General features: G+C 41.0%; 1 protein-coding gene across 1 annotated transcript; it reads right to left on the minus strand.

Annotated features, from left to right (window-relative positions):
* Positions 1-2047: 2047 nt before the first annotated feature.
* LOC132333527 (myosin regulatory light chain 2, smooth muscle minor isoform-like) lies at positions 2048-7524 on the minus strand. Its single transcript, XM_059858721.1, has 4 exons — positions 7367-7524; positions 6915-7113; positions 6591-6752; positions 2048-2862 (listed from the first exon to the last, which is right to left on the minus strand). The coding sequence occupies exons 2-4, from the start codon at positions 7096-7098 to the stop codon at positions 2690-2692; spliced, it is 519 nt and encodes a 172-aa protein (XP_059714704.1). The 5' UTR covers positions 7099-7113; positions 7367-7524; the 3' UTR covers positions 2048-2689.
* Positions 7525-13935: the final 6411 nt, after the last annotated feature.

A 13935-nucleotide genomic window follows, 5' to 3' on the forward strand; every position in this document is an offset into this window, starting at 1 on the left:
AGGACTGCAATTAGTCTGTAAAACCAGTGCTACTTGTTCCAGACACACACAGACTTTAAGGCACCCTCTGCATCTGAGCAGAGGTTTAAAGTTTCTTTGCCAGACAAATCCCAGGCCTCTGAGTTACACACCAAAAATCCATTTTTATCATTCTCTCTGACATGTTTTTATGGAACATTAAATGCCATTAAAGTCAAGAGAGTAAAATCAGGATTCTGCCGAAGGCAAGGCTTAGAACAATAGTATTAATGAACTACAATTTGTCATCACAAGACCAAATGGCATGTAGGTGTTGCTATACAGCAACACAGCCCTGGCCCCTAAGCAAGCACTGGGGTTTAAAAATTAGCATTTATTGCTGTAGGTAAATACCAGCTGCCTCACTCTGAGCCCAGCAGTTTAGTTTATATCATGGGTTTTAGTCTTTCGTATGTAAACAAAGTTATGCAAACATATACATTTGAATTTGGGGTCATTTTTTTCAAACCTAATCTGAACAAAAGAGGAAGAGCCCTCACTGAGATACTGAGAAGTGAAATGCAGGAGCAGTGTCTCTGGTTCGAGTTACAAGGAAGGCCATGAGTCCTTTTGAAACCAAATCTTTGCCAAACATGCACCACATGTGTGTTTGGAGGCCTGTACCAACAGCTTGCAGAGGCCTCGTTTTACTTTCTTCTATAATGAACGAATTTGATTAAGGGGCCAAAAATTCAACTCAATCAAGAGCTGCAGGGTGAAAAATCCTGGCACCATTAGCCTTCGCTGTGGCAGGAACAGGCATTCTGTGGGAACGGAGCGTATCTTCCCCCTATGCACGATGCACCAAACGAGTTTTCGGGACTAAAAATCCCCCCCCAACACAACAAACAAACAAACCCAACACACCAAACAGACAAACCCAAAACCCCAAACAAATCCAGCAAACCTTTGGGTCGGGAGCCGCTCGCCCGTCCCAGCGGCGTCCGTGCCGCGAGCTGCGCTGCCACCTGCTGGTGGCTTCCGGCATGGCCCCAGCCCGTGCCCGCAGGACTTCGCCTCCTGCCGAAGCATCAAAATCCTTACTAATTTCACCGATAGTTTACAAAAGTTCTTGCTCGAGTTTTTAACCTCTGCTCCCTCCGAACGGAATTATTTCTCTGGGAAAACATTTGTGAAGCGTTTGGGTTTCTGCTGATTCAGTTCGGCACCTTTTTCCCCTCTCTGCTTTTCCATGCGCTTCGTACAGGCCCACAGTCAGAGGGGTCAGGTCATCCCTGTGGGCGCAGCTCCCATGCCTCGCAAAAGCTCCCTGGGACTGAGGTAGAGCAGGAGCTTCAGAGCTTTCATCACTGTCTTCTGGTGGCATTTCTTAAAACTTCAGTTTGCACCAGCAGCTTACCAAGAAATAGCAAAATGCTCTCAGCCAAATGATTTTTCTTAATTTTGTAACGTAAATTCTGAAGGGATCAACAATGTAATTCCCCGAAGTGTCAGAAGCAGCTCTGATCATCCTTTCTCTCAAGACATAAAAACCGCAGGACCACAAGCATTCCAATTATGGCAAAATTGCTTCAGAACACTGAAGCAAATCTGCCATGCCTTCCATACCACACAAACTATAGAGGATACAACTATGAGAAATGGAACAAAAAGGAATGCCTCAAGTCTCACATGACCAAAACACCACTCACAGCAGGAGGTTTTAAAAAATATAGTGTATATTGTTCCATTTAACAACCAAGGATAATATTTTCATACAGAAAACGAAAAGGACAGAGACAGCACACCTTCCTTCTTCATCCAGCCCTCTTCCTACTGAGCTTTGAAAAAAACAGACAGATAAAAGAAAGAAATAAATGGTTGCAATGAAATGTCATTAATTCAGTATCAGCAGCCCACAAGTCTGGTAATAAGTATCACTTAAGCAACTCTGCCCATATATGATATCTTATTTTAAAAAAGACGCTAGGATTTACATTATACATTTCTTAAAAGTGGTATTAATATAGTACTCAATGTCGATAAGTGGAGGGACTGAGGTGGTAAAACACATGCTCGACTACATCCGTAAGATTTAAAATGTTTAATGTGCAAGTCTCTGACAGAAATTATTAATTTACAATACACTAAAATTTGAAGGATGGGAATTTCTTCTTCATGTGTACGCTCACAGTAGCAGGTGAAATACTCAGTTGCTGAAGTACAAACATCAGTATGCTTAAGTGACTTATGCATCATTTTTAAGGCAAAAATAGGTAACAACATGATTGCATACAGTTGCAAAAATATTTACAGGTATCATTAGAGAAACATTATACTTCTAGCATGAAATTTTTAATTTTGCACTTAGTAGACAGTGATTTATTTGAAAAATGATCATTAAAAATGTAAAATTAATCTAGCTAGGATGAGTAGCACTGACATTTTTACGCGGGCCTCCACATTCTCTGATCTTTGTCCTTCAACATCTATCACTGAAAGCTTTTCTCTCTTTCCCTGCCACTTTCCAGTCTTATTACAAAGGTGCAGGTGTGCCTGAGCAGCCTTAAGATCCACAGAGGAAGAAGCTGCAGTGCTAAAAATGTATGCAAATGGTCCCAGAAAACCAGAAAAAAAAAGGAAAAAACAGATCCTGAGAAATAAAATTAGCGAGAAGAAAAAAAAAAAAAAAAAAATTAAAGGTGCTATCTGCATGTATCCAGGGATTTGTTTAGTCATCCTTGTCCTTCGCTCCATGTTTGAGGATGCGCGTGAATTCGATGTAGTTGAAGTTGCCCTTTTTGTCAATGGGGGCCTCTCTGTACAGCTCATCCACCTCTTCATCCGTGAACCTGTCTCCCATGGTGGTCAGCAGCTCCCGCAGGTAGTCTTCTTGGATGAACCCTGGAATGAGACACGCAGAGAGAAACACAAAAGGGAGGCTGAGCCTCTTAGCTGGGTCTCCAAAAGCAGCAGCACAGACGTGCACATGGGCAGGCAATTAACCAGTGCAGCACGTCATTTATTAAATCTGCATTTGCACAGAGCCCCAAGAAATTTCCTTAACTGAATTCTAAAGAAATTCCTTGAGTGCAAAGGGAAAGGAAGTTTAACACATTTCATACAGATTTTTGAAGACAGGGCCTGACCTGCTGTGGTATAATAACACTTATTTCTATCTACTGATCTTCAACGGCTCAAAGTGGAAAAGCAAGTTCCTGTGACTGCTAGTCTTCATTATACAAGCAGTTCTCTTAAATGAACTATATTTTTCTTGCCTTAATTAGATATATTTGAACATCCTCTATAAACTAGTTTCCCCTGGGGACTAAATAACCACTCTGGCTCTTTAGTGCTGCACAACCCTGTTGCTGGAGGCAGTTTATGTGGATACAGTGAACTCCTGGCAAGTGTCCAGGGAAGTATTTTATAACAGAAGAGACTTTCAGACAGGACTGAGCAAGTTAGCTCAGGAGGCAGGAAGAATATTTATGGTGGAGAGCTAAAGGTGGAGAGTGGAGAACACAGCAAAAAAAAGAGTAGGATGTATTATTTATTATATGCTAAAAGGGTAGAAGATTTTTGAGGAAGTTAACAAAGATATAAAAAGGAGCAGTTTCTAGGTATCTTCTGCTAATTCTATTTCAAGAAATGGGCAGAACCACCAGCTGCCAAGTAATTCCAAGAAAATTTAGAGATGAAAAAAGAACCATGCATAACAAAGGGTAGACAGCAGAATGAAGAAACTGCTAAATGCTGATATACAACCAGCCATATCTTTAGCAGCAAATAGTTGCTTCATTTGAGAAAGAAATTGGTTATTGAACTTTAGCTGGAGAAATGTCAGTAACAGAACAGACGAGGTAGAAGTAGGTTCCAAAAAGAAGAGTAAGAAAGCAAACTCTGTGGAACAGCTGGAAATCATATGTAGACACCCACATCAACTAATGTATATTAAAATAAAATGTGATAAAAAAGTGCTGCTTTGGAAAGAGGGTTGCATAAGTTAAGCAAACAGAGTTCATTAGAGAGACAAAACCAAACAGGGAATCAGGGGACCAAAAAGCAGTGAATGAGCATGACAAATTAGCACGGGGGTGGTATATGCTGGGGGAAGGGAAAAAAAATGTGTTTCAACATATGCTAATGAAAACAGCACCATGTCCCAGTGCAGACCAGCTCTTGGATACTGACTGCAAATGAAGAAGGCTAGCAGCAATCTTCTACTTCAGAAATAGGGAGACTGTTCAGTAGGCCAGGCTCATCCTGATCGGGTCAAACCTTGGAGCTCTGTCTTTGAAGATGGGCATAAAGAAGAGGGAAAAGGCAGCTAAACAGATGAGACTCTTTCTCTGTCCTACAGAGACCAAGCAGTGATGAGATGACATAAGGATTAGTATTCAAAGAATGCAAGGTCTTAGGTGCCACAAGTTTAGCCTCAAGGACTTAATTGCTCCTGTCTGAATAGGTAGTTGTTTAAACACTGAACTGGGCTGCCAGACCAGGAATAAGCCAAAAGTTTTATCAGCAACAAATTGTAAAGCAAACAGGGCTCCTGTCCCTCCCACACAGCTTCAGCATAGATGGGGAGTAACAAATAAATGAAGCAAAACTCAAGAATCAGCCTGATGCAAGCAGCACACAGCAGATGACAATGCAGGATCAAAGACCAGATAAAAAATACTCCAAATGCAGAGAGATCCAACTTTTATACCAATTCCATAGCAGTACACATTATAGTAATGCCGAAGCAACATATCCAACTGGGCTGGCAATATAGGAAATGTAAGACCTAACAAGTATGACTATCTTATCCTCTATAGGATCTATAGGATCTCATTTGTATTACTCCCTCTCAAAAGACACCTACACTTATGCAGAGCTAGAAAATCAGGCCCATAACAAACACACATGTGGAGACCATGAAATGAGAAAAAGAGTAAAAGAGTTTGATATAGCTGAAAATGCTCTTGTACATTTTTAAAAGGAACAAACTTATCAGAAGCCAAGTAAGAGGAAAAAATTAATAAAGGATTAACATGGGTTCTACAAACACATCACATGCTATTTTGAAGACTACATTTTGACTATTATGAATCAAAACTCAATAAAACAGTGCAACTATCTCACATGTTTCCTGGTTAAAAATTGAGGTGGCATAAGACACAAAACAGACTGTAGAACAAACTAGTATCCTCAAATCATTGTAGGACTGGACTAAAACATTTACCACACAGAGCTGAGAGATACTAAAATCAATCTTGTCAGTATATGGGTGCCCAAACTAGTAACTTATTGGTTACACAGACATAGAAGTTTCTGTTCCAAAGAACTGGTAGCACAACCCTTTTCTTTATATTGTAATTCACAGGCTCTTGTTTGGTACACACAAAAAAAAAAACCAAAAAAAAACAACCAAAACAAAAAACGTGAGTCAGACTACGTGTGGAGAGAAAATAATTAACCTACTAATAAACTTCCTTCTCTAGGAAATGGTAAAGAGATTTCCCTGGAGAGGGAGGAAGTCGATTAACATTTGAAAAGGCCTTACCAGCTGAAAGCCTGTTTACCTACACCTCAGCAGGAAGGCAATGCACTTTGAAAAATCAAAAGGTGCTAAAAATACACAGACTGAAAATAGCTGTTGAAACAGAAGGATATCCTTCAAAAGGTGCAGAGCATATATCGACTGGTTAGATTAAAATATTGCAGTGGACAGTTGTGAGGAAAGGTGTAGATGTAGTGTCATTTCTAGTACAGAGGTTACATACTTTCAGTGTGAGCTAGTAAGACAAGTTCACAACATATCAAACCACTGATAATTCCACTGAATTGCCTTGTGGATTCATCCCCCGTTACTACACACTTCTCAGGAATCTTAGCCTGGGTGAATAAATACATAAAAGCATAAACTCTAACCTCAAGATTACAGGCACAATCTTGGAAGTCCAATATAGTAAAACTGAGTTCTGTGTTTTACTCTTTCCCTTCATCTTGCTTTCCAAGTCAGTCCAAGCTGTCATTTCTGCCTTGTTCACCCTACCCAGTTTTTATCTTTAGACCACTAAGACTGCAGACCTTCCTGCAATCTGAAAGCAAACTGAGCTGCAGTTGAAGGCATGACATTTGTCCTCAGAGCCATAAAGAATGCTCAGCCAGAGAGGGTTTGTAAGACTTTATGAAGTCTGGACAGGGTGTCCTGAAATATTAAACACCTGAAGAATTCAGACGCATTTCAGACCTACTGAAGAAGGGGACAAACTCAGTTGTATGACAGATTTCCTATCATTACTTTTTAACACCATAAAAAATCACACATTACTGACTTGCGTTCCTCATCTTAGAGCAGATACATCTTGTTTTACACTTTGAGGAACATACACACTGTCCAATTAAAGCACTCTACTTCAAAGCCTCACAAAAGAGCAGTCCTACTAGTCCTCAGTACTGACACAGAAGAGCCAGACAGATTTTACTCTCGCACAGTAATTTAGCAGAATATGCAATCTAGTATTACCATATCATATTTAATTTATAAAGGTGCAAAAATGAGCATACTGTTCAGAAACCCAACTAACAAACATAAAAACGCAGCCATACCCCTGCCAAGCAGCCAAGTTGCACCCACGTACCTGTTGCTTCTTCATCAAAACAAGCAAAAGCATTCCTGATCACATCCTCTGGGTCAGTGCCATTTAACTTCTCACCAAACATGGTGAGGAACATGGTGAAGTTGATGGGGCCTGGAGCCTCATTCATCATGGCATCCAGGTATTCATCCGTTGGATTCTTTCCTATAAATAAAGGGATTCAGACTCGGTTTAGCTTTCAAACTGAACAAGTAATGTCAGTAGTGTTAATACAAGCTGAGACGCCTCTCATATCCCAAACTCAATATTTTGATTTTTGCAGCACAAATCTGCCTGGCAAGCATGAACAGAGAAAAGGGACATTACCAAGGGAGGCAAGCATGTCATGCAGGTCCTCTTTGTCAATGAAGCCATCCCTGTTCTGGTCGATCATGTTGAAGGCCTCCTTAAATTCCTGGATCTGCGACTGATCGAACATGGCAAACACGTTGGAAGTGGCGCGCTGAGGGCGCTTCTTGGTGGTCTTCGTCTTTGCCTTTTTGCTAGACATGTCGATTTTTGAACACTAGGCAGAGCAAGAAATACAGTAATGCAGTAAGATCAGAGTTAGGATTTTAAAAAGGAAAAAGTTTTACGGTTTAATGTCACAGCGAGCCTCTAACGCACTCTCATCAGAACGTATTTCCCTAGTATTTTCAAGAAGGGAAAAAAAGAAGAAGAAAATACGGATAAAGGAAGGACAGAGTAATAAACCAGAAAAAGAGTTATTTTTAGAAGACGTAACTAAACTTGAATTTTAGTCTTGAAAACACCCTCACCTCAGCGGCGGCTGCGGGTACCGGGTACGGAGCAGACACGGAAGGGAGGAAGCGGCACCAGCGCCGGCGGATGCTCCAGCGCTTCCTGGAGAAACCATCGCCCTGCCGGGCCGCGGGTGGGGATGAGCGCCGGGAGAGGCGGCGGGAGGGCAGCGAGACGGCAGCCGGGGGTTTTTCTTACGGATCGCAGCCCGTTCCTGCTTCTCTGGGCGGCGGCCGGCTCGGCACGGCCCCGCGGCCGCCTCCCTGCGTCCCCCGCCTCGGCCGCGTTGGAGCATCCCGGGGGAAGCGGCCGCCGCCGGCGCCGGGCCCCGGGCGCCGCCTGCAGGGGAGGGATGGAGGCAGCCCTTGGGGTGTGGGGACGGAGACAGCCTGTGGGGACGGAGACAGCCTGTGGGGACGGAGCTCCGGAGGGCTTCTGCGGGCCGCGGGAGCTTCCCGTGGGGATTTTCTTTTGTACGCCCAAAACCTCCGCACGCCGAAGGTGGCGCGTCGCTCCGTGCTGCTGGAGCCGGTGCCGGCGGCCGCGGCGTGCCCAGGGTCACACGGTGGTGCCACAGCGGGGAGGTGAGCGAAGCCGCCTCGTCCCGCCGGGACGTCCTGCCCGGATCAGCAGGTGTGAGGTGTTAGCCTTACCTTCAGTCTTCCTCGTGTTTCGCTGAGGGATCAGAATTCCAGATTGCATCTTTAAGTCTTCTAAGTGGGTGCTCCCGCAGGAAGGAGGTTTAATGCCTCTCGCAGCCATAGGTTTATTTATTACAGATTTAGTAAGGCCGCTTGGAGGATATATTTTTGCATATATTTTCTTAATGAAAAAGGATGACACATATTTTTCCATTCATCATTTGATGTAGGATCGCAAATAAGTTGAGGTACAAGCTGTTTTTAGCGTAGGGGGATGGTGCCTGAAATTGCTTCAGAAGCAGTTTGCTTTCTGCCCACTTGTACATTTTTTAAATTTTCCAAAGGGAATGCTTGTTCCCATGCTGCTTGCTCAAGTCCCACATAAATAGCTTGGGCTTCAAGAAAACTGTTGTTTAGTGCACAGAAAGTTCCTGAAGTAGTCAGATGGGAAAGCTGCACTACCAGATCATCATTCTTTGAATCCCCCTCCTACCTGCAGTCGGCTTTGTTGGTGTACAGTCTGTGTCTTGGAAAACAAGAACTCTTAAGGGGGAAAGGCATTGGCCAGGCATTGGAGTTAGTTGCCCGAGGAGAGTGGTGGAGTCACCCTCTCGGGAAGCGTTCATCAAGTGTCTGGATGTGGCCCTTGGGGATTATGGTGGTGCTAGACTATATGATCTTAAAGGTCTCTTCCAACCTTGATCGTTCTGTGGAAGAAAAAAATAGACATACAAGCTTTTTCTGAAATTGTCAATTGTATTTATAAATATAAATTAACTACATTTAGCCACTGGAGCTACTGAAATTAACATGAAATCTAATGTGTAATCTAGAAACTGGAGTTTCAAATTTGAAGGGAGACGTTTTCATTGCCAAGAGGCCCAACTTTCTTTCCCTGCTCTCTGCTCAAACCAGAAGTTAGTTCATGAGGGCTGAGAATTTGGCCTAATTAGCTTATAATACTTCCCCAATTAATTTCAATATCACTCTTTAAAGTTTGCCTCAAAGTGCAATAGAAACTAAGACTAAACTTTGCTAAATTGAAAGTCTATTAATGGAAAAAGTTTTGGGTAGAAAATTCTCTGCTTACTAGACGTGGCACAAAGTTTCAAGATAATTACATGCAAAGTATGAGTGGGCTGAAAAGCAGTAGAAATATTAAGATGTTAAGAGAGTTAATAAAATACTTCATGATAATGTTGAACAACTGAACTGTGTGTTGAAATTTAATTATGAAAAGCTATCTGATCTCTTAATTTAAACTTCTTTCATCAGTTACTTTAAATTGAACCACTACTGCAAACATGCCACTCTCTTGTATTGTTTTTCATGCTATTAAAAGGGTGTTACATGATACCTGTCACCATGTATAACTTCTGCAGATGTGGGGATAGGTACACTAATATTATTTACCCAGTATGAGATCAGTTCCTAATGACAAAATTGCATGTCAGTGTGTGTCTCTTAAAGCTTTTGTCTCCAGTTTGTTGCATCATGGTGGAATGAGAAGCAGTTCCTACAGGCAGATCATTTTTTGTTTGATGTAAATCTAAGTCATGCTTTTAGAAATGGTTCAATTTGACTTGATTACAGCATTCATCATAGCAATAAAGAAATTTAAAGGGAAAAGAAAGATTTGTTTTGCCTTTTATAATATTTGGAGGATTTTTTTTTAATTTGTTGACATAAATGTTGAAAAGGGGAAAAAGTAAGGACACTCTTTTTTGTGAGTGTGGTGCTTCCTGAGAGCTGTGCATTAAACATTCAGAACAGAAATGATCCTTTCTGAAAAGATGGTTTAAAAAAAAAAAGCTGAGCTCTTAACTCTTTAATTTGTCTTCTTTCTACTTCTTTCCTTCATCATTCCCTTCTTCTTTCTTATTTATGTCAGTCTTGTTTAAGAAAAAACCTTTTTAAGCAAAATTAATTAATTGTTCCTATCCTGTCTGTCTAAAATAATGATTTGGTGCCATTGAAATGCTTGTTTTCTTTGAATTGTCAAAAAATCTTCAAGATTATCTGTTTCATACTTAAGTTTTAAGGCTGCTGTAGACATTAAGCAATTTACAGTAAACCTTTTCCCTCCTTTCATTTAATTCTTTCTGTTAACAATTGAACTTAGAGGTATTTTCCAACTTTTAGCATTTCTATTATTCTATTTCCCCACCTTTGCTGAGTTACAGTGACAGTGCAAATATTTGTCATTAACTTGGTTGCTTGATGAAGCAGAATCAGTTTGTGTCATAGGATGTTTCTCTGTGAATCTAATGAATGTTACAGGGGTGGCTGCACTGGCTCATTGTAAAAGTCTGTCTAGACCAGTGCACCCCAGCTGCAAAGAGATGTGCATTCTGGATGTGGAAGGCAGGGAGCAAAGTCTTGGCAAAAACAGTCTCGAGACTGGGGATGGTGAAGCCCAGCAGTTTTTTCCATTTCCAGGTTGGAGCACCACTGGGATGGATCTACTGGTATCTTGGATGCCCTCAAGAAATAAGAGCTGCTAGGAGGTCTTCCCTACCAGGTCACTGGAGAGTTTTATTGTTTTGGATTTTTTTACCCAAAACTTGGAATCATACTTTCTTTTGAAAAAAAAAAAAAATCACTTCCTCTGTACTTCTTTTTGGAGGAGAGAGAGCATACAGGGTGTTTTTAGCCAGTTCTTTAGGGGAGGGCAGCAGCAGTGGCCGTATGCAGGTACTTAGGGAAGAATAACAATCAAGGTAGCCTATGATATCTTCTCAGAATGCTCTCCCAATATCTACTATTTTTAATTTGCAGAGGGATAAACTACCCTGAGCCAGGTGTGATATTGAGTAACCCACAATTAGCTTCTTTCATGAACTTGCCTAGTATGTATAATACGTAATCCTTGACTTGATGTAAGTTTAGCATCCACGATATGCTTTGCTGGTGTTTTTGGAAGGCTTTGCAAGGCTGCTGTTTGTTACCTGAAAAACTGCACCTTACTAACTGTGACTGTACCTATTGCAATGTTTACTCTATGCTCTAGACTTTGTATTGGAGGAAATACTAAGGCTGAATTGTATGTCCACTTCTTTTGTGTTACTTTTGCTTCTAGAAAGCTCTCATGTGATGCTGTGTATCAGCTGTAGCAGAGTCCCCCTTGGGTAGTTTTTCTTGTACAGAAGCCATTCCATATCCTTGGTTGTCACAGAAGACTGAGGATGTGCATAAGAAAAAAAAGGGTCTGAAAAGAGAGACTAGATGAAAAAGCAGATGTGTGATTTCCACATTAGGAATTAAAATTTCAAGTTGAGTGGAAGGTTTTGCAGTTAGGAGATTTTTTTTTTCTGAGCATATTATCACTGTTCAACAAATGTTAATTATGGATATTAAGTATTGACAGCAAAGTTAAACATATCCATCTAAGTTCTAGGTCTAAACTATCATTTAACAAAAGTATTTTGTCTGTCAGTTTCTTCAGTTGGTATTTTGGCTCATCCCTCTGCCTTTCCATCCCTTCATCCCTGATTCCAGCTGACATCTGTTGCCTCTGTCTAGCAATACCAAGTGCAGTGCAGTGACAGTCAGAGAGACAGTCACTCTTTCTGAGATGCCGAAGGAGTCACAAAGTTTTCTGGAATTTTTCCAAAAATAACTCCAGTGCTGTGATCCAAGGGAAAAACATTTGAGGAGTCATGAGTTAAAGAAGGGATTCTGAAATCTGTCTTCACTTGAGTCCCTTGGGGGGCCTAAGACTGCAGGTTATTCCCTGTTTTCATTCAATGACCTCATGAATAAAAATGGTTACTACTTTCCCAGGTGGTCCCTGCCACAGGGTAAATGCTGAAGCATGAAAAATAAAGGCTCTCAGAGAATGTAGTGGAGCCTGGAGAAGAAACACATATTCTTTCTCCATACTGAAAATTAAAAATAGCACAGTTTTGACTTTCTAGTAACTTCCAGTGTACATGGCTGAGGAAGAGGCAAGAACATGAGTTCTCTAGAGCATGGTATGACATTGATACAGCAGGTCAAAGGATAAAGCAGAGATATTTAATGGAATGGAAATAAAATGCAGTTAGTCTATGAAATGTTGTAAACAGGAGAAAACAAATGTCAATGTATTTATTTAAAGCTGCATCTCAGTGACTATATGAATGCACACTGACGTGTGTTTGACAGAGTACTGAGGGACTTTACTCAGCAGACACGGTAGTCCTTGCATTCCTAGATCCCAAGTCCTTTACACCTAAAGAATACAAGTGAAAAATCCCAACTAAATGTTGAAAAGTACATCTTTGGCTGTTGGGCTGTTGATTTCTGCTAGGTTTTTGTTCCCAGTTCTCTATGATCAAAATCACTGTTCTGCCTCTTGTGCTGTATGTCCAGCCCTTGTTTTTATGCTAGCTGGTAAGTTGTAACAATTCTAGCCAAGTCTTTGTGGGGTTTTTAGCTCTTGCACGAGTTTTAATGAGGAGTGTTGCCAGACACTGTGATTCCATAAAGTGGAGAACTGAAATGCAAAAATAAGCATTAGGTATTCTTACAAAGGAGAGCTGAAGGCCCCCCATCTTTAAAACAAATGTAATTAATTCTGCTAAACCTAAGGATGTGCATATGTGCTCTCTCCTTGTGTGTTAGAGTTTGTATCTGTCTGCCAATGTGTATGTACAAATATGGAAGAAAATGAAATGTGCTCAATGCTTGGCCATAGGTCTAAAATAGTCTTTTAAAACATACACAGGAAACAAGAAGCAGCATATTTAGTCAGGTGTTTCACACGAGAAGTAAGCTGTTATCAGTTCTTATCAGGTGATGCCTGTGCAAGTCTGGTTGGCTGGTGGAGCAATTTCAAAATCAACATACTTCTTACGGGGTGGGAATATCTTGCCACTACCTTTTGCTTTAGATGGCTAGCTCACAATTGAGGAAGAACTCAAAAGAGGGAAAAACCCCAGTGCCTGTTAGATACAAGGCTAAGTCAAGGTTCAAGTAACTCATGTCTGATGCCAGCTCTATTTTAGCACATACTAAGGCAAGTCTTACCGGCCTCAATTTACACCCACTCACTTGAATGTGCTTGGCACAGGCTGGAAATTATTGTGAAACGCTGTCTTTTTAACTCCCAAGGACTATTCATCGTTAAAAAACAAATCAAAGCCTATTTCAGTATTTAGTGAGGTTGTACTCAGTGATACCCTAAAATAGTAAAAGGGAGGATTAAAAATTAAATAAACCTTGCAAAACTAAGTAATTTACAAGAACAGTAAATACGGGTGCCTAAACGAGCAGACAGTGGCAGCAGAAAATCCTGTAGTATTTGTAGCTGACTTTCAAGCTTTATCAAAGTGCAGTGCTGCTTTACTGAGGGTCGGAATCACAGCTGCGTGGCAGAAGAGTCTGCATGCAGCAAACAGTTGGGATTTTCCAGGAGGCCAGTTTGATTTCCCACTTTCCTGTTAAGTGGGTTCTGCTGAGAATCATGTAAACATCTGCCCTCAGATTTATTACATTGATATGAACTGCCTGACCTCTTAAGTCCCATGATGCAGGGCCTATTATGTATGGCCTCTAGGGAATATCACACTTCTGGTCTGAAAACATTCCTTGGCAGTGCTTTTCCTCATGGGCTGCAGAGAAAAGTAGGAAAAGGAGCCACGTGCTGCCACCTTTTTCTTTTTTTTTTTTAAGATGGAAAGTTTTCTATCTAGTATATCAAAAGTTTGGGAAAACAGTGATCTTTGTGGAGTTGCTGCTCAGAGCACAAAAAAAAAAAAAAAAAAAGCTGTGTGGAGGGTTTTTCCCCCCCAGTATTACTTTTCAGTATTTTATGGTAACCTAATTTTAATTAAGCTGCATTTCAAGAGGCATTTACTGAGTTCTTTTTCCCTTTATATTGTTCCTAGTTTCTGCAATACTATTTCTGAGGTACTGTAATCCTAAGTCATTTTTCCAAAGGAGAAAGTTATCTAAAAATGACT

This window comes from Haemorhous mexicanus, chromosome 1, assembly GCF_027477595.1.
Source record: "Haemorhous mexicanus isolate bHaeMex1 chromosome 1, bHaeMex1.pri, whole genome shotgun sequence".
Lineage (NCBI taxonomy): Eukaryota > Metazoa > Chordata > Aves > Passeriformes > Fringillidae > Haemorhous > Haemorhous mexicanus.

Bases quoted from the DNA above. Each gene is read 5' to 3' on its own strand.
- LOC132333527 (XM_059858721.1), bottom strand. From the start codon at position 7,098: ATGTCTAGCAAAAAGGCAAAGACGAAGACCACCAAGAAGCGCCCTCAG. The intron at 6,753-6,914 runs GTAATGTCCCTT...CTTTATTTATAG, and splicing joins TGACATGCTTGCCTCCCTTG to GAAAGAATCCAACGGATGAA. The intron at 2,863-6,590 runs GTACGTGGGTGC...GTCTCATTCCAG, and splicing joins TTTTGATGAAGAAGCAACAG to GGTTCATCCAAGAAGACTAC.